This window comes from Lynx rufus, unplaced genomic scaffold (genome assembly GCF_022079265.1).
Source record: "Lynx rufus isolate CCGP_SWC_20201006 ecotype Redwood Valley unplaced genomic scaffold, mLynRuf1.p SCAF_2, whole genome shotgun sequence".
Taxonomy (NCBI): Eukaryota; Metazoa; Chordata; class Mammalia; order Carnivora; family Felidae; genus Lynx; species Lynx rufus.
In genome coordinates, this window is record NW_025814834.1 from 95,325,392 (window position 1) to 95,346,121 (window position 20,730).

Here is a 20,730-nt window from a genome sequence, read left to right on the forward strand (position 1 = left end):
GTATTATTTACACCTCTTTTCCTCTATCAGAAAACAAGTTTGCAGACGTGGTCCAACTCTATGGAGGGGCTCTAATTAGACTGTCAAATCAGTATTCCTTCCATCATATACCACAGGTCCAGAGGATGACAAAACACAGAAAGTGCTGCACTAACAAGAATGGAAGATGCAAACTGCCACAAGAGGAAAAAAAGGGAGTGACATAAAAGCATTAGAAGAATAAAACTCAGATCACGAGAAAACATCCAAGCATTCTGAGGTATAAACTGGTTAAAGCTAAAAGATGAGAAAGAAATCCTGCTAGTGCTATTTAAGAGTAACTAGGGTGTGTTACTGTTGGCAAAGATTTCTTTTACAGTGATGTTACCTGAGATCACACACAAAAAAACCCAAATATACCCTTTTGATAGGTGAAATAAAGTATAAAGAATACATTCAGTCTTCCTAATCCAGAAGACAGGCAGAATGGTGGGGAAAGAACATAATTTCAAGAAAGTAACAGATGTATGTCTTACCTAGCAAACACTGAGGATTATCAGCTTTTCGAACTCTAACAGACCAATGGGGAGCCTGAATAGGATCCAAATCACTAAATGCAAAACAATAAATGGAAGATCCTAATTATGACAATCTGCAACTCATCAATTTATCAAAATGCAGTCTAATTAATTATATAAAACGACAAGCAATCCATTTTGCCTCCCTTAAACTTACTGTTACTTGGATGCATAAAGTCATTTGGATAAGTTTTAAAAAATATATAATCTTAAGAAGTCAAAGTTTATAGACAAAAAACTACAAAAGGAAAAACCACAATCAAAACAGAATAATCAAAGCACACATATGAAAATTATTCTGAACAGGCAATATACACTGATAATCTAATAAAACAATTAATTTTAGGAATACTAAAAAAGAAACAAGAAACAAGCAAGTATGCACAATCACCTTCATCACTTTGTAACAGTATTAAAAACAAAGACCACAAGAATTTGCACAAGATCAAAAGTGCCCTATTTTCTCAACTAAATAGATTACTGTGCATACACTTAATGGAATACTATGCAGCAATTTTAAAAATAACAACACAGACCTATATTTACAGGCATAAGAATGTAAAGTAATACACTAAATAAAGCAAATATGTAAACTTAAACTTTAAAAAGATATACTCCCACACAACTACGGAATCATTCTGCTGTACATGTGAAATAGAATGTTACATATCAATTATAACTCAATTTTTAAAAAAAGGATACACCCCAAAATGCTATTTTTAAAGTAATAGGTTTCTATGTAGTCCTTATTTTCTTCTCTATACCCATCTAACTTATCTAATTAAGAAAGCTCATGTAATTTTTTTAATATTAACAAACACAATACATTTATTTCAACTACAACAAAAAAAGTGTCCTACTTCTCACTGTTTGCATCATGCATGAGAAAGTACTAAAATGGTGTTCCTCTTTCTCCACATTCTTCCTAGATAATACCTGCTATAATTTTTTAGTTGTTTCCATCACACAAGAGTACATGACTGACATGTTTTGTTACTTATGACATTTAATGATCAAGTATTACTCCTGCACATTCTGATGACCATTATTTCTTAAAGTATTTCAGGAAATGCTTCTAACCAGCTAAAAAAATTCAAAAGAATTATGCACTGAATCCCTGCTTAGAGAATCTGCTTAGAGACATCCTTGCTAAAACAAAGTAAGACTAAGATTGTTTGGGTGGAGGGGGGAGTTAAATAGGCAGTGGGAATTAAGAAGTATACTCGTGATGAGCATAGGTCATGTATGGAAGTGTTGAATTACTATATTTAAACTTGAAACTAATATATATGTTAACTGGAATTAAAATAAAAACTTAAAAAAAAAGATTCTTCATTATCCCTGAGCTAAAGATCACATCCCCAAAGTCAGCAGCTTAAAACACATCTCTAATACATACTTAATCAGTCTAAAAAGCAATCTTTAAAGTAGAAAAATCAACTAACCTTATCAGAAGCTGATATAAAGAAAAAGGAAAGTTGCTAACCACCTGGCAGTTAATTTATTCTACTGAATAAATATAATACTCAATGTAATAACTCTTAAATACTTACGAATAAACATCATTATCCACAATGATACCTTCAGTCAGGTGAGGCCATGTAGTTGCTAAATGGAGTTCACTAAAATAAAACATAAAATATATCCAAAAGCTTTGATATTGTATGTATATCCTCTGACTCAGCAATTCTATTTCTAGAAATGTATTCTAAGTAAATAAACAGAAATGCACATATAATTAGGTTAAAAGTGGTGCTACTTACACTACCATAAAACAGGAGACAACTAGTTTAGCACACCCATATGAAGTTACTATCTTACAGATATTAAAAACCCATGCTAGGGGCACCTGGGTGGGTTCAGTTGGTTAAGTGTCCAACTTCAGCTCTGGTCATGATCTCACAGTTTGTGAATTCCAGCCCTGTGTCGGGCTCTGTGCTGACAGCTCAGAGCCTGAAGCCTGCTTGCGATCTGTGTCTTCCTCTATCTACTCTTCCCCCCACCCATGCTGTGTCTCTCTCAAAAATAAATAAACATTAAAATAACTTTAAAAAAAAAAAACATGCTAGGGGCGCCTAGGTGGTTCAGTCAGTTAAGCATCCAACTCTTGATCTTGGCTCAGGTCGTGATCTCACAGTTGGTGGGTTCTAGTACCACTATGGGCTCTGTGCTAACAGTGTGGAGTCAGTTGGGACTCTCTCTCTCTCTCAAAACAATTAAAAAAAAAATACAGAAAACTATAGTTTTCAGGAACTATAGAAAGCTTATGAAAGAAATCAAAGACACAAAAAAATGAAAATATTCCACGCTCCTGGATAGGAAGAACAAATGTTGTTAAAATGTCAATACTACCCTAAGCAACCTACATATTCAATGCAATACCTATCAAAATACCAGCATTCGTCACAGAGCTAGAACAAACAATCCTAAAATTTTATGGAACCAGAAAAGACCCCAAATAGCCAAACAATCTTGAAAAAGAAAACCAAAGCAGGAGGCATCACAATCCTGGACTTCAAGCTGTAATACAAAGCTGTAATCATCAAGATTGTGCCAAGTATGATACTGGCACAAAAACAAACACTCAGATCAATGGAACAGAATAGAGAAACCAGAAATGGACCCACAAACGTATGGACAACTAATCTTTGACAAAGCGGGAAAGAATATCCAATGGAATAAAGACAGTCTCTTCAGCAAGCGGTGTTGGAAAACTGGACAGCGACATGCAGAAGAATGAACCTGGACCACTCTCTTAAACCATACACAAAAATAAACTCAAAATGGATGAAAGACCTAAATGTAAGACAGGAAGCAATCAAAATCCTCGAGGAGAAAGCAGGCAAAAACCTCTTTGATCTTGGCCACAGCAATTTCTTACTCAACACGTCTCTGAAGGCAAGGGAAACAAAAGCAAAACTGAACTATTGGGACCTCATCAAAATAAAAAGCTTCTGCACAGCAAAGCAAACAATCAGCAAAACTAAAAGGCAACCGATGGAATGGGAGAAAATATTTGCAAATGACATATCAGATAAAGGGTCAGAATCCAAAAGCTAAAAAGAACTCATCACACTCAACACACAAAAAACAAATAATCTAGTGAAGAAATGGGCAAAAGACATGAATAGACATTTCTCCAAAGAAGACATCCAGATGGCCAACTGACACATGAAAAAATGCTCAACATCACTCATCATCAGGGAAATACAAATCAAAACCACAATGAGATACCACCTCACACCTGTCAGAATGGCTTACATTAACAATTCAGGCAACAACAGATGTTGGCGAGGATGTGGAGACAGAGGATCTCTTTTGCATTGTTGGTGGGAATACAAACTGGTGCAGCCACTCTGGAAAACAGTATGGAGGTTCCTCAAAAAATTAAAAATAGAACTACCCTATGACCCAGCAATTGCACTACTAGGTATTTATCCAAGGGATACAGGTGTACTGTTTCCAAGGGGCACATGCCCCTCAATGTTTATAGCAGCCCTATCAACAATAGACAAAGTATGGAAAGAGCCCAAATGTCCACTGATGGATGAATGGATAGAGAAGATGTGGTGTGTGTGTATATATATATATATATACACACACACACATACAATGGAGTATTTCTCGGCAATCAAAAAGAATGAAATACTGCCATTTGCAACTATGTGGATGGAACTAGAGGGTATTTATGCTAAGCGAAATTAGAGAAAGACAAATATCATATGACTTCACTCATAAGAGGACTTGAAGACACATAACAGATGAATGCAAGTAAAGGGAAGCAAAAATAATATAAAAACAGGGAGGGGGACAAAACATAAAAGACTCTTAAATATGGAGAACAGACGGTTACTGGAAGGGTTGTTGGAGGGGGGATGGGCTAAATGGGTAAGGGGCATTAAGGAATCTACCCCTGAAATCATTGTTGCACTATATGCTAACTTAGATGTAAACTATAAATAAATAAATACATACATAAATAAATAAAACCACATGCTATATATAGTAGCCAAAAAAATAAATAACCCAAATATCTATCAGCTGATCAATGGATAAAAAATGCGTTATCACCCATACAATGACATATTATACACCAATAAAAAGCAATGAAATACTGACTCATGTTATAATATGGATGAACCTCAAAAACATATTGCTCAGTGAAAGAAGTCAGACACTAAAGGCCACATCTGCATAACACAATTTATATGCAATGTCCAGAACAGGCAAGGTAGACTGTATCTACCTAGAGCTGGAGGGTCTGGGAGATTGAGGGGATGAAAGTTAAGAGGTGAAGGGTCTCTTTTTGGGGGTGATAAAAGTATTGTGGAATTAGAAAGAGATGATTACACAAATCTGTAAACACTACAAACCACAGAACTGTACACTTTATGTGGTGAATTTTATGGTACATGAATTGTATCTCAATTTTGAAAAAATCATTTTATAGATCAAAGGTTAACAAACTTTTTCTACAAAGGACCAAAGGGCAAATATTGTAGGCTTTTGGAACCATGCAGTCTCTGTTATATTCTTGTTTTTTCTTTAAAAACCCTAAAAAATTTAAAAACTATTCTTAGTTCATTGGCTATACAAAAACAAGCTAATGGTCAGATTTGATCCACAGGTCATAGTTTGCTGACCTCTTCATATATATAAATATTAAGTTTCAAAACGTTTTCACATAAAATTATAAAGAATACAAGCCACAAAAAATATAAAGGATGACATATATTTATAAAATATACAAACATACTATGCAAAAAGAGAGTTATCGTAGCAGGCCTAATACTGAGAAAAGGAGAACGTGCAAAGTTCTCCCTTGGCTTGGCATCAGGAACTTGGATTTTGGGAGGGTTCCTACCATTCCTTGACAGGAGTGGCTCACTGTGCCTAAACTACTGGTGCAAAACTATGGTTTATGCTGAACACCTGCTTTCCTTCTGGTACATGGAGAAGGTGCCTATGTGACCATCCCCAAATAAACACACCATACACAGAGTGTCCAATCCGCTTCTCTGGTAGACAGCCTTTCACACACATTGTCACAATTCACTGCTAGGAGAATTAAGTGTGTCCTATGTGACTACACTGGGAAAGGAAGCTTGTCCCTGGCTTGCTCTGGACCTCACCCTATGTGCCTTTTTCCTCTGCTGTTTTTTGTATTGTATCTTTTCAATGTAATACACCATAGCCATGAGCACAACTAAATGGTGTGAGTCCTCCAAGCAAATCAGTGAACCTGAGAGTGGTCTTGCAGAGACCAAGCTGTCATCAATGACCACCTATAAGTAGTGGGATTATGAATTTAGTGAGTATTTTAATTCCTGTCTAGATTCTGAACCCACTTCTTGGAGAGTCAAATTTGGAGAATAAAGAAGCCAAAAGAGTCAATTACTTTTATTTCTCTGATCTTTAGTGGTGCTCAACCGACTGGCAACTCCAGTCTGTACCCTATATTTTAGAATTCAATGTGATAACAGGGCCAGAATTCCACAACTATGTAATATAATCTCAGTTAATAACTGGACAACAAGCCACCCTTGGCTCGAGACTATTTTGAGCTGGGTCCTATAAGGGTCCCAATTAAACCTCTGTGTTATCAAATACTTCTTCAGTAAGTTGATTTTTTGCTTGAGTTAGTCAGAGTTGACTACTACAGTTTACAACCAAGAAACTTGACTGGTAAACATATGATTTTTGCCTTTTTTTTTTTTGTTTTTACATGTTTTCTAAATTTGCCTTACTGAGCATAAAATTATTACTTTCATAATAGAATAAAATTCTAAGGTTAAAAAAATGACTAGACAGTGTATGATATTAGAGGATATGAATGGTAAGTTTAAAACTCTAAGCTCTGAAATAATTTTAGGTATTCACCTCAGATTCAGTTCCTAAGCTTTTATGATTAAGTCCTCTCCTTTCCTTCTAACTATAAAACAGTTTCTCTGTCTGACAGGGAGAGGACACTAAAAAAAAGCCTCATTTCCTCTTCCACCTCTTCCACCATTCTTTGCAAAAGCATAGTACCCACAGTATTTGCTAATCATCGTGTGATTTAAATGGCCTGCCATATATACCACCTTACCCCCAAATTATTTTTGTATTCTTCTTCAATCACCTGTTTCTCTGATGGTTCCTCGTGATTTAAAATTAAGAAGAAATATTTAATAAATAATTCCTTCACATTTTCATGATCAAGTCAATTTTATTCTCTCTCCCTATAATTTTCTCTAGCAAAATCTAAATGAATGAACCTGTTGGAGGGCCACAAATATACCATTTCTCCCTTGCTCACTATGCCATGATGGCATAGTTTCCTAAGAAACTGGAGTTTCCTCCAGTAAACTGACTGAACTCTCCTCATCAAGGCCCTTTACACAAGCTCTTCATTCTACCAGGAATGGTCATTCTCTCTCTGTGCCAGCTAAATCCTCCCTGAGATGCTTCCTTTGAGAACTCTTTCCTGATGGCATCCCAATCCGAACTACCTCATTTCACTATTCTTACATCTTGTCCCTTTCCTTCACTGCTTGTAGTTGTACATTTATGTGATTATTTTGTCTATTTCCTCCAATCAGACTATAAATGCCAAGAAACCAAAAACTGTTTTATCTACTATATCTTCCTAATTCAGCATAGTGTTTGACACATGTAAGTATCAATTACAAAAGATACTTATTTTATCTTCTCTCTTGAGTGATTTTAAATTAAAAGTATTATCATTTCTACCTCTATGCAAGAGTACTAACAATGTATGTATGCGCCTGTGCGGATGTGACAATCTCCCCCTCAACAACATGCCCCTCACGAAGAATCTCCTCAATCCCTCCCTGCAAGAAGAAAAGAGGAAGCACAAGAAGAAGCGCCTGGTGCAAAGCTCCAATTCCTACTTCATGGACAAGAAGCACCCACAATGCTATAAAATCACCACCATCTGTAGCCACGCACAAACAGTTTTGTGTGTTGGCTGCTCCACTGTCCTTTGCCAGCCTACAGGAGGAAAAGCAAGGCTTAGAGAAGCATGTTCCTTCAGACTGAAACAGCACTAAAACCACGCTAAATCATCCTGAGGGGAAAACCATCCCAATAAACACATTTTTTGATACAAAAAAAAAGTATGTATGTGTGTATATAGATTTTTTAACTAACCATATAGTTTAACTAAATAAAACAGTTTCTAAATCAGCACTGTTTATATTCTCCAAATATTTTACTCTCAGTGATTAAATTTTCCAAGTCTTACATTTTCTTATATAAAATTTTCTTAAATTTCAGTGGCTCTTCTAGAAAAGCAGTTGGGTAACCTAGAGGTCACTTTGTAGCTCTTAGTTAGGTCTCAACTTGTACATCTGGAAAATGTGGTCAAGGAAAATGTAAACACTTGTTAATCCTCAGTGACGAATAGGTGAAAGTTTGTTATATATGATTTTCTCTGTGCTTTTCAATATATAAAATGTTTACCAAAAAGTAGGCCAAAAATCACTTCTATATGGAATAATCAATAAATGGTATTATACACATTTTATGTAATATTTTAAAGCCTCTTTTAAGAAATTTTTTTAAGTTTATTTATTTATTTTGGGAGAGAGCAAGCAAGCAGGGGAGGGGCAGAGAAAGAGACAGAGAATCCCAAGCAGGCTCCGCGCTGTCAGCATAGGGCCTGACACAGGGCTCGAACTCACAAACTAGGAGATCATGACCTGAGCTGAAATCAAGAATTGGACGCTTAACCAATTGAGCCACTCAGGCGCCCCAAGCCTCTTTTATTTCTTCAGTTACAGAGAAAAAAAGCAGATGGGCAGATTGTTAGATGAAGATCTGTTTCCGGTACTATACTCATTCCAAAAGGCTATGGTATTACAAAGCACAGTAAAATCAGTATTAATATAAACAGTAAATTCCTTAATTCAAATGATATATTGAAACTCCCACCTTATAGGATCTTCACAGGCACCAAATGGTAACTTGCCAAACTCCAGGCCTCCAACTTCTCCTCCTACAAGGGCATCTATATCTAAACAAAAGAAATAATATTCCATTATTCAGCAAGAAATGAAGAAATAAGTATTTAATTAAGTTAGCTCTTTGGGAGATCATAGATTTAAATGTGCCTATATCAATAGCATATATGTAGAGAGCAGCCTAGTTAAAGACTTCCCCCTAGAATGTTACAATAAAAGAACACCTTGGGGAGCCTGGGTGGCTCAGTCAGTTGGGCGTCCGACTTCAGCTCAGGTCATGATCTCGCGGTCTGTGAGTTCAAGCCCCGCATCAGGCTCTGGGCTGACAGCTCAGAGCCTGGAGCCCGTTTCGGATTCTGTGTCTCCCTCTCTCTCTGACCCTCCCCTGCTCATGCTCTGTCTCTCTCTGTCTCAAAAATAAATAAATGTTAAAAAAAAAAAAATTAAAAAAAAGAACACCTTTAATTCCTATTTATACAGTGTTTAATTCAAGCCATGCATTCTACATTTTACCCTTTTGAAATATTCCTTAAATATTGCTTGAGAGAACATTAATCTGTAATTTTTTTTGCATTTTCTAAAAATGTGATTAATATTATCTATATAAAAGATTATCCAAGTATTTAAAAATTTAATTACCAACCTACATTCATCAGTTTTGCTGTCAATAATTTCTGTAGAGCAAATTAGTTATCATTAATAAATTTTTATTTCAGTTGATAGTACATGGAAATACTTGAAGTTTAGCAAAGAATTTCCTTTCTGTTATGAACAGTATCTGAGATGAGAGGAGAATTTAGAGGGTAAATCACTCCCCTTAGCTCCACCCCTCTTAAAGAGGTAATAAACACTTCTAAAAGACATCAAAAGGATTTATTTCTCTTTGAAATAATTCAGATGGCTGCTTTTCATTATTCGTACTACACTGGAAATTCCTCAAATTAAATTCTATTTGTTATGAATATTCCCCAGTTTTGCTAAAATCATGTTTGACGATTACCTGTCACCTAACTAAATTAATCATTAAATATGGCTCAATTACTTGATTCAGTAAATTTTCTCAAGTCGGTTTCATTCCAATTTTCCAACTAACAAATACTTATAATAAAGATTACAATGACTAGCTTTATTACAAGATGTGAATTTTTAAGAGCTTCACAATGTATAATCAGCATATTTTATAAATAAGCTAAAAATGTTGTACCATAACTGTACAATAGTCTTAATTCAGTTAAACTCAGAAGCAACACTATGGAATGAAAGGATCATGGGATGTGGAGTTTGACCAATGTTTGAAAGCAAACTTTATCACTTGTGACCTTGGGCCAGTTACCTATGTTCTCTAAGTTACATATGTTCTCCAAGAAAGATAATACCTGTCTCATAGATAAACAATAATTACATGAAATAACATATAAAATGCCAAGCACAATGTCTGGTCCGTATTACATGTTCAAATCCTTTCCTTCCCTTTATATGAGAAAATGTTAAAAATTTATATGGCCTTCAATTCACTGAGGAGTAAGATAAACATATTGGTCCTCCCCATTAAAAAAAACTGGCAAGAGAGGCGCCTGGGTGGCTCAGTGGGGTTAAGTGTCTGACTTCATCTCAGGTCATGATCTCACGGCTTGAAGGCTCACGAGTTTGAGCCCTGCGTCAGGCTCAGTTTTGACAGCTCAGAGCCTAAAGTTTGCTTTGGATTCTGTGTCTCCCTCTCTCTGCCCTTCACCTGCTCACTCTCTGTCTCTCTGTCTCTCTCTCTCAAATAAATAAACATTAAAAAAAATTTTTTTTTAAACTGGCAAGTAAACATTAACAAAGTCCTTTTTGGCAACCAAAATTATAATGCTAACATTCTGGATCTTGGGCTTCCTCTTAGATCATCAACAGACTATACTATCTTGGGAAATATTTAAAATTGACTAATAATAGAGCAGACTTTGAAAAAAGGAAAAGGAAGGCAGGAATTGAAACTTTCACCTAGAAAGTGGCTACAAATTGCCTACAGGGTATTGCTGTCTGGGAACGAAAATTACCAAAACAAACATTTGCGTCTTTCTTATAATTTACTCTCAGCTTAGCTTTTATTTCCCTTTGCTGCAGTTTAGATGCAGTTCTTTCATTGTCACATCAGAGTTTCAAATTATTGTGCAGTACATAAATAAGGTACTAGCAGCATATATAACTACCAAAGTCTGAGGATATACTACATTAATTCTAACATCCCAAGACTACCAACTTTCCATCCTATAAATAACCAACTACTTGGAACAAAAATAAACAATAAAGAAATACTGTTTTATTCTAATTTATTTTTCTCAGCAGGGGGGAGTAGACTAGAAAATGTTTTCAGGCTGGTAAAATACTTATTTATAAGTTTGTGTTAAATTTCTTATGAGAAATACTTGAATATAATTACACTTATATATGAGAGAAACACCCAGAAGCCAAATCCTCACTTAATTATTAAGGCTATATGTCCACCAGGGTGAACTTTTCTAGAACTTAGGTAATGTCTTGTTTATACCTGCAACCCAGACACAACCTGCTAATAATTAATGATGACTAAATGAATCAGTCTATTGGTATATACCATTTATGAATAAGAGGTAAACTGATTTTAATTACATCAAATGCAAGTTAAATATTCTAGAGCTCTTTGTAAGTATATGTGTATATACCCATTTTTTTTCTCTTTCCTGCTTTTCTTATTTAGCACTCTTCTTCAAACTCTATTTTCCATAAGGCTCTCAGCTTATGAGGGTGGCTTCCGTTATTATATTCTAAAAACAGACAGTTTAATCATTCACTACATACTAATTTGCAGCACATGATGTTCCACAGCAGGGGGGATGCTTTATAAATAATATTAGCTTTCAAAGATAGATCGTCACATATAGAGTAATGCTGTCTCTAGAGCAAACTTCAAAGCTTTTTTTAAGAGAAACAAAATTATAAAGGTAATTAAATCAGCAATACTACATTTAGAATGAATTACAAATATTTCCAATTTAAAACACTTGAAACACACTGTTAAGTTTAATTTCTGAATATATTTTCTTTCCATTTATATTCAGTAAGTTAAATATAGCTCTAAATTATCTCACCTGGAGGTTGCTGAGGCCAAAAATACTGCTGCCAATCCTGAAGTACATAGGTAAGGCGAATAGCAATACTAACCGGAGGCAAAGGAGTTAAAGGACATCCCTAGAAAATAAATGCAAAGACAATATTGTGTAGCTTTACACAAAGTGTTTTAAAAACAATGCCAGAGAGTTGTTTGGGGTGCTTGGGTGGCTCAGTCAGTAGAGTCCAGCTCAGGTCAGGCTCAGGTCATGAACTCACAGTTCCTGAGATCTAACCCTAGCTGGGCCTGCTTGGGATTCTCTTTCCCCTTCTCTCTCTGCCCCTTTGCAGCTTGTGTGCAGATCTCTCTCAAAAGTAAATGAACTTAAATAAATAAATAACTACCTGGAAACAAAATAAATGCTCCTTCAAAATATTAACAATTTTAATTATACAAATATAATTTCTTATTCTGTTCAGCAATAATGAATGTGAGAAAAATGTTACCCATTTTTTTTAAATTAAGGTGAAACTGTTACAAGTATAAGACCAGGATTGAGGAGATGATGCCTTCTCTTTCTTTTAAATGAAAATAAACCCAAATTAAAGCCAGTCTTGGAATATTTAACCATAATTTTAGACTAAGACAAATGGTCACTCATGCAAAATAGATTGTATTAATCAATCAGTTAATAGAAAATTTACATTCATCTTTACATCCACTAAAAATCATGAAAATTAGGGGCGCCTGAGTGGCTCAGTTGGTTAAGCATCTGACTTTGGCTCAGGTCATGATCTCATAGCTCATGGGTTTGAGCCTTGCACCGGGCTCTGTGCTGACAGCTTAGAGCCTCGAACCTGCTTTGAACTTTATGTCCCATCTCTCTCTATGGGCTCATACTGTCTCTCTCAAAAACAAATAAACATTAAAAAAAATTTTTTTTAATCATGAAAATTAATATCATCCAAACATCCTATAAGCTCTGCTTCCCTTAATAATGGTTAACCTACATTAATGTGGAATAGGACTCAAATATACATAGGAATCACCTAGGGAACATGTGAAAATATAGATTCAAGGCTATTCTGCATATTTAACCAGGTACCAGGTGTTCCTGATACTGCTGATCAGGAAGAATAAGAGACATTTAGCTCAGCAACATCTATAAATGTCACTAGTAGCTTTAACGGAATACAAACTCAATCTAAAGTCACAATGTAAAGTGGCTGCCCAAAAAAGATAATTTAGTTTTGGGCTGCTGTGTCCTTGCCAAGCAAGGTAAGATTCTGGTTGTTGTTTAGGAATAATAAACTTTTTAGTCAAGTCCAGATATTAACTGAGTGTTCACCTGTAATAAGGTACAAATGGTCCAGAAACCATAACAAAGTTGCCTTGACACATAACCTCTGCTGCAGTTACACAGCAACATAGATAAATATAGAAAGCATAGAAAGCGATAACCAGAAAGAAAGAGCTAGGATCAAATATGACATAAATATCTTTGTGGGTCCTAGAAAGCTGCAGAAAATCCGAAGTTTCAAGGCATATGCCTGCTGAGTTCCAGGTGTGGAAGTAGGCAGTGACAGCCTAGGATTACAGACTGCATTAAGTGGAACCACAAGTTCAACTCAGTCCAGAGCGAGTGCACTGCAAGACTGTGCTTAAGGCAGACACTGGGGCAGAGCATACCTACTTGGTATGGTAGTTTTGCTGAAAGTTATGGGCTGGGGAGAGTTACTATGGGGGGTTGGGCGGGGGGGGGTGGTCAGCGACCGCTCTCATAACCTGAGCAAGCAATCCAGTGATTCCAGGACCAGGTATGCAATACCCCTAATAACACCTCAAAGCAAGAGGCTCCAAACACCATTTTAAGACCCAATTCTGAAATTTTCTACATGTAGGGAGCAACCACAAAATTATAGAACCACAAGAGAGGATGGGAGAAAAAGTTAAAAATTTTAGATATAACATTCATTCTAAATGCACCTGCAAAGAAAATTTCCATAAAACATGAAGAAATGGGGGTGCCTGGGTGGCTCGGTATGTTGAGTGTCCGACTTCAGCTCAGGTCATGATCTCGTGATCTGCAAGTTTGAGTCCTGCGTCAGGCTCTGAGCTGACAGCCCAGAGCCTGGTGCCTGCTTTGGATTCTGTGTCTCCCTCTCTCTCTGCCCCTCCCCTGTTCATTCTCTGTCTCTCTCTCATGCTCTCAAAAATAAATACGCATTAAAAAAAATTTTTTTTTAAATGAAGAAATGTAGTTCTAAAAGAGACAAATATCCAAATGAACCATCAAGAGTATAAAACCATGAAATATAAAGAACATCAGAGGGTGCCTGGGTGGCTCAGTTGGCTAAGCATCCGAATTTGGCCCAGGTCATGATCTTGCGACGTGTGAGTCTGAGCCCTGCATCGGGCTCTATGCTGACAGCTCAGAGCCTGGAGCTTACTTTGGATCCTGTGTCTCCCTCTTTCTCTGCCCTCCCCCACTGACAGTCTGTCTCTCCCTCTCTCTCAAAAATAAAAATTAAAAATTAATTAAAAAAAAAAGAGAACATCTGAAAGAAGGAAGAATGTCTAAATGAAAAAAGACCATAGTGTAAGTTTTCAAATATTTAGAGGATTATGGCAGAATTCAAATTTAAATTTTAGGTACTCCAAAAGGCAAAACTGCCCCTCCGGCTCTGCTTACCTGAAGGAAGTCTTTTCTAATAAATCAGATCTATGTTAAAATGAAATAAATTTTCAGGGTAGGGTGAGTGCCCTGAAGCATTCCAAGCAGATGTTAAAGAGTAATTTTTATAAAAACAGCTTTAGAGTTATTACAGAAGAATCACGTATTGGGTAGCTTTAACTATGTAAAACATCTAAACTACCCAAAACAGTTCTCAACTATTTTAAGTTCTACTCCTATCAAATCAATTTTGACGGGCCCCTGGCTGGTTGAGTTGGTAGAGAATGCAACTCATGATCTGAGGTTCATGAGTTGAAGCCCCACATTGTGCATGGAGCCTACTTTTAAAAAAATTAATTTTGAGAGACGTTTCATATGTAGACGAGTGAGTTTTGTGGAAGTTGCCAGATGATGTGATGAGCTGATTAAGAAAACTGGCAATTTTATTATGGACTATGTATCTTCTAATATATAGTCCATATTAAAACTGTCCCAATCATATTCTTTTTGGCTATTTTGTTTTGGACAAGGATCCAGTCAAGGATTATGCATTGCATTTAGCTCTTAGGTCATTTTAGTCTCCCTTAATTTAAACAGCTGCCACGTGGTGCCTGGGTGGCCCAGTTGGTTAAGCATCTGACTGGCTACGGTCATAATCTTGCAGTTCGTGGGTTCGAGCCCCATGTTGGGCTCCAAGCTGACAGCTCAGAGCATAGAGCCTGCTTTAGATTCTGTGTCTCCCTCTCTCTACCCCCTCCCCTGCTCGCACTCTCTCTTGCTGTCAAAAATAAATATTAAAAAAAAATTTTTTTTAAACAGCTCCCAATCTTTGTTTTGGCAGTCATGATACTGACTTTTTTTAAGAGTCTAGGCCAGTAATTTTGCAAAATATGGCTAATTTTGGAAACATGAGATTGCTCCCAGATGTTGTGACTTATGTTAAACATTTTAGGCAGGAATGCAACAGAGGTGATAATATATCCTATTCAAGGTATCATACCAAGAGATGCCTGATATCAATTTGTTAGTAAAGTATGATCACTTCAGTGAGATGGATGTAACTTAAGCACTTAAAGGGAATATTTCTCTAAGTAGATGACCCGATCCACCATTTCCTCATCTGGTTTTGCTCTTTAACAGCTCTTCAACTTAAGCCCCAATTTTCTTTCCCCAGAGTAACACAAGCAAGTCTTCCATATCTCTGTGATAGTGTTTTTATACAACACCAAGGATGTACTAAGTACATCCCATTTAGCCTTATTTCTCTGTCATAAAACATAAGCCAGATTAATTTTAAAAATCAAATAAAATGAACATTCGGGGGGGGGAGGGAGAAGGCAATTTAGAATCCAAAGTGTTGAGACCTCAAGGAGCTCAAAGTTCCAAACACACTCATCTGAGGAGGCTGGCAACAGCTGACCCACGAACATAGGTTTGAACTGTGTAGGTCCACTTAAAGATGAGGTTTTTACAGTTTAGTCCTATAAATGTATTTTCTCTTCCTTACAATTTTCTTAATAATTAATAACATTTTTTTCTCCAGCTTACTTTATTGTAAGAATATGATATACAATACATATCATACATAAAATATGTGTTAAGTGTGTATGTTACTGGTGAAGCTTCTAGTCAACAGCAGGCTGTTAGTAATTAAGTTTGGCAGAGTCAAAAGTTTTAAGTGGATTTTTGTGCATGTGGGAGGTGGGGTGTTAGGCCCTAACTCCCGCAATGTTCAAGGGTCAACAACTGTATTACTATTAAAGGAGAAGGAGCAGAAAGCGGTAACACAGTAAATAAATATTAACGACAACAAAATTACTTTGATTAACTGTTCTTTAGCATTAGTACACTAAAAATCTAATTGGATACTATTTCTTTAAACATACATAATAATTTATGTAATCATTATATCTTTCTTCCAAGTAATTATATTGTTAGTATTATAGAAAAATGTTTCTACATACTCAATAAAATTACCAAACTGCTACTTTTATCTGGATCCCAGATAAGAATGATAATATCAATGCAAACTCACAATCTTTGATTTGAAGATATCCAGCAGGCCTGATAAATGAGTGTACTGATTTGGCACTTTCCGAAGATGAACCATTTCAAAATCAGTTCGGACACCATGACCCTGACATTCACCCATATACATTCTTCGCCATTTGTGATGAATTTGCACAAAGAGTGGCACCTGGCTGTAGGATAAAATTCAACAGGAATAGACTTTAAGTTCATTAAACACTGAGTAATCCTAAATCTAAAAATTTCCCCATTATATTATTTTAATCTCAAATATTTAAAAACACTAAGCAAGAATCACTCATCATACTTACATTAACAGAGACACTATTAGTTCCTTTTCTCCTCATACTAAAAACTATTAGTTCCTTTTCTCCTTAAACTAATAAGCTAAAGAAACTATCATCTAGTGGCACTTTTGAGTCAGAAAATTGTTTTAAAATAGCTGAAAGTCAAAACAGGCAGAATGAAAATTTTCTTGAATAAAAGCGATCAATTGAGATATGGATATTGAAGGACTCCATAAAAATCTGCTTTTTGCTCCTTTTCCTGTTTCCATTCTTGCTAGGACCTGCGCCTCCACTTTACATGTGCTTCAGAATGCAAACAGTTTGTCCTCCTTGTAAGAGACAAGGAGTTAACGATTTCGTTAGAACAGATAACATCTAAGGAAGGACTAGGTGAACATGACCAGATAAAGCTATCATATGCATATTCCAGACCACCACCACTAGACATCTCCATGCCAACGACCCCTGGCTCCAAGGACTAACACCTGGGCCCTCCTCTTTGTTCTAACCAGTTCCTGGATGCCAGAGAGGACATGTATACCAGATCACAATCCTCGATAAAAATCCCCAGACCCCAAGCAAAGACAAACTCCCTCCTATCTTGAGTCTCCCAGACATTCTGTCTGTACTTTCACTCTCTCTATGCCTTTAATAATCTCTGTTTTCATCTCCTGGTAGCCATGTTTGATTTCTATCCTGCACACAGCCAAGGATCCTCTTGGTTGGTCCTGAGGGACCCTCCGTGGGGTCAGGCCTGTTGGTATCACTATCATATTAGCCTTTCAAAGGCAAAACAAAATATGATTCACAGGTATGAAAATATAAATTAAACCAACATTAGTAGCTGAAATATTTTTTACTTTATCATTTGAAAATAGAGCCAGTACTCATTATTCAGATTTGCATCTTTGCAAATAAGCCTATTCCCTAAAATTTATTTGTACCTCAAAATCAATACTCTTGGCACTTTCAGTCATTTGTAGACATGCACAGAGCAGCAAAAAATTTGAGTCACTTGACATGGACATTCTCAGCTGAGGCTAAATGAGGCAATGCTCTGTTTTCAAGTTTTAAAATTAGATTTTGTAACAAAAAAGTTTAAATAAACTAAACATTTGGAAGTAAGACACAAAAATAGTACAATTTACTTTTCATTTCAAATATTCATTGAATATTTCAGTAAATTTCCCTTTAGAAATGCACTCACTAAAGGTTTTGAGTTTGTTCTTCCATAAGATATTCCAACACAATAACAAGTAGGAACCCTAATGATCATTTTTTTTAAAAATCTAATACTTAGTAAACTTTTTCCTTCATCAATTATAATTAAAAATAGTTTTTAACTCATTGTCTATATATTTCAAAATGTCCACCTACCAGCCAGTGTTTCCCAAAGCAATAGACACAGAACTCAGAAGAAGATTGCACTTAGATTCACTGAGAACTGCATCATGGTTTGCAGCAGGGGCAATCACCACAAACTCCCGCAATCCATACCTTAAAAAAAAAAAAACAAAAAGAATCACTGCTATTAAACAAGGAAAACTTCAGAGTACAAAAATTTGTTATTTAAAAACTTGAAAAAATTTCCCTGAAGGAAGTTTAGCAAGTCACATCTGAACTACAGGTGTTTCTCTCTCTCTCTTTTTTAATGGCAACTGACAATAACATGAATTTCCTTCATTTAGCAAAACACTTCCATTATTCACCTATTTCCTCTTTATTCTTGACAAATTAAAAGCAGTTTGCAGAAATCACACACACACAAAAAAAGAACATTAACAGTTTTGCCTTAAAATTTTCCAAGACTTAAAGCTTGTTTCAATTAGCTGATAACATTAAGTCCACTGGTGTGGAAAGATAAAGTTTGATAAATTCCCTAAATGGTAGGGAATCAGCCATCATGTAGTTGTGCTAAGTGTGAGGACATGGTTTATTCAAGTATCCTAATTAATGATTTCTTGTATTCTTTTACTCAGTAACACATATTAGATAGGCATCACGAAATATCAGAGAATCACTTACTCTTGCTACAATATCTTGCTATGAAAAATGAAAAGTTCTCACTTAGTTGTCAAGTCCTTTATACAAATTTGTGGTCAAACTTTATAAAAATATAAGGTCAAGTTAGTGATTTTGCCCACTGAAAACTTCTGTTCTATTCACTCCTCAATGTATTTTTATTTAATGGCTTTTTTACGTTAATTTTTTAAAGTTTATTTATTTGAAAGAGAGAGCGAGCAGGGGAGAGGCAGACAGAGAGAGGGAGAGCGAGAACCACAAGCTAGAACCCACGTGGGCTAGAACCCACAAACTATGCAATCATTACCTGAGCCCAAGTCAGACGCTTAACCAACTGAGCCACCCAGGCACCCGTTTAATGACTTTTTTTTAAATAAAGTAATTTATGAAAGGGATTACTCATTTGCCTAATTTATTTTAACTCTGGATATGTAGAGTTGTGAATGCTTATTTTTATGAACATTCTCAAGAAGTCCCCCAGTGATAAAGATTACAAAATAAAAATAGTCCAACCCATAATCTGTTTCTTGTTTGGATGACAAAAATTCATTTCATCTTTTCACCTTCCCTCCACCCTCCTTCCTACTCCTCAAATCAAAAGTAGATATGGAGAAGCAGCATTCAATACTGGAAAGAACCCAGAGCTGTGACGTCTAAGCTCTAAAGGTCTTTAAAAATATACTTTTCTCTTTTTTTAATGTCCTTGTAAGAAAGAAAACAAAACAGGTGAGCATTTCCCCACATGCCATCACCCATACTGTGCAACCAGTCAACAGTTCTTACTTACTCTTTCAGAAATATTATGTCCATGTACTCACCCTACCCTCAAATGAGATTATACTAAATACAGTTTCTGTACCTCCTTTTCAAATGCTAATACCCTACTGATCAGTACTCTGTCTCCAGTTTTATGTGGTTGCAACAATACTACCACTCACTGTCTATGTCTACAATTGTAACTGTGGGCTAACCTCCCGTAAGTTGCTGGGTAAAAGAACATCTGTATCTTTAACACTGATAGCTGCTGCCTAACTATCTTCTCCCTCTCCACATACAAACTGTTCCATTGTACACTCCCAATAACAATAAATAAGCCAAACTGAACTGCTTCCTGTATATCTGCAATAAACTCACTTGTGTCCTCTATGCCTTTGTTTACTCTAACTGGAATGTTTCCCCTCATTTTATCAATATCTGACTGATACTTTTTTGAAGATTTACCTCAAATACCATCCTGTCATTCCATTAAATATGTTCTCTTCTCCGAATTCTAATATGTTTTAAAATTTACTAGCATTATCTTTGAAAGATGAATATATACCACTGATTTACTTTCCATACTAGATCTACTTGAAGCCTGAGATGATGTCTTCAAGTAAGCAAACATTTAAATGGGGGTTTTAAAAAGTGAGCAAAACCAACAACAAAAAGCAAGCAACCAGATTAAAAAGTGAACTAAGAACTTGAACAAACATTTCTCCAAAAAAGATCTACAAATGGAATATAAGCACATGAAAAGCTGTGGGCAACGTGACTGATTATTAGGGGAATGTAAATCAAAACCACAATGAGATACGGCTTCACACCCACTAGGATGGCTCTTACAACAAGCAAAACAAACCAAACAGATAACAAGTGTTAGCAAGGATATGGGGAATTGAGAACCACTGAGCATGATGGATGAGAATGTGAAATAGTACACCCACTATGGAAAACAGTACAGTGATTCATCAAAAATTTAAACATAGAGTGACCAACAATTCCTCATATGGGTATACACCTAGAAAAATTAAAAGCACAGACCCAAAGAGATACTTAAATGTGCCTATTCACAGCAGCTTATGCATTAGCCAAAAGGTAGAAATAACCTAAAGGCCTGTCGGTAGATGTACAGATACACAAAATGTGATATATGCACACACTGAAATATTACTCGGCATTAAAAGGAAAACAAATTCTGATATATGCTACAACACAGATGAACACTTGAAGACTTGATGCTAACTGAAATAAGCCAGTTACAAAAGGATGAATACAGTAAGACTACACTTATATGAGGTACAAAGAGCAGTCCAACTTACATAGAACATAGGATGGTGGTTACCAGGGCCCAGGGCCCGGTGGATGA

The 20,730-nt window shown here is 36.0% G+C and overlaps 2 protein-coding genes across 4 annotated transcripts in view; one reads left to right on the top strand and one right to left on the bottom strand.

Annotated features, from left to right (window-relative positions):
• Positions 1-20,730, bottom strand: part of RAB3GAP1 (RAB3 GTPase activating protein catalytic subunit 1) — a 111,770-nt gene that overhangs the window by 42,687 nt on the left and 48,353 nt on the right. For all 3 annotated transcript variants that reach the window (XR_006962592.1, XM_047082178.1, XM_047082179.1), the window contains 6 exons: positions 17,958-18,077; positions 16,301-16,466; positions 11,632-11,731; positions 8,493-8,574; positions 2,111-2,179; positions 516-589 (listed from right to left, as the gene is read on the bottom strand). Coding sequence is in view for 2 of the 3 variants with exons in the window: in XM_047082178.1 (XP_046938134.1) it covers positions 516-589; positions 2,111-2,179; positions 8,493-8,574; positions 11,632-11,731; positions 16,301-16,466; positions 17,958-18,077 (611 nt within the window). In the remaining variant the exon portion in view is untranslated. The remainder of the gene's footprint in view (positions 1-515; positions 590-2,110; positions 2,180-8,492; positions 8,575-11,631; positions 11,732-16,300; positions 16,467-17,957; positions 18,078-20,730) is intronic.
• LOC124514121 (40S ribosomal protein S27-like) lies at positions 7,319-7,609 on the top strand. The gene has a single exon (XM_047082180.1). It carries the CDS (start codon positions 7,319-7,321, stop codon positions 7,607-7,609), a length of 291 nt encoding a protein of 96 aa, XP_046938136.1.

Coding starts and splice junctions, on each gene's coding strand:
- LOC124514121 (XM_047082180.1), top strand. CDS start 7,319: ATGCGCCTGTGCGGATGTGACAATCTCCCCCTCAACAACATGCCCCTC.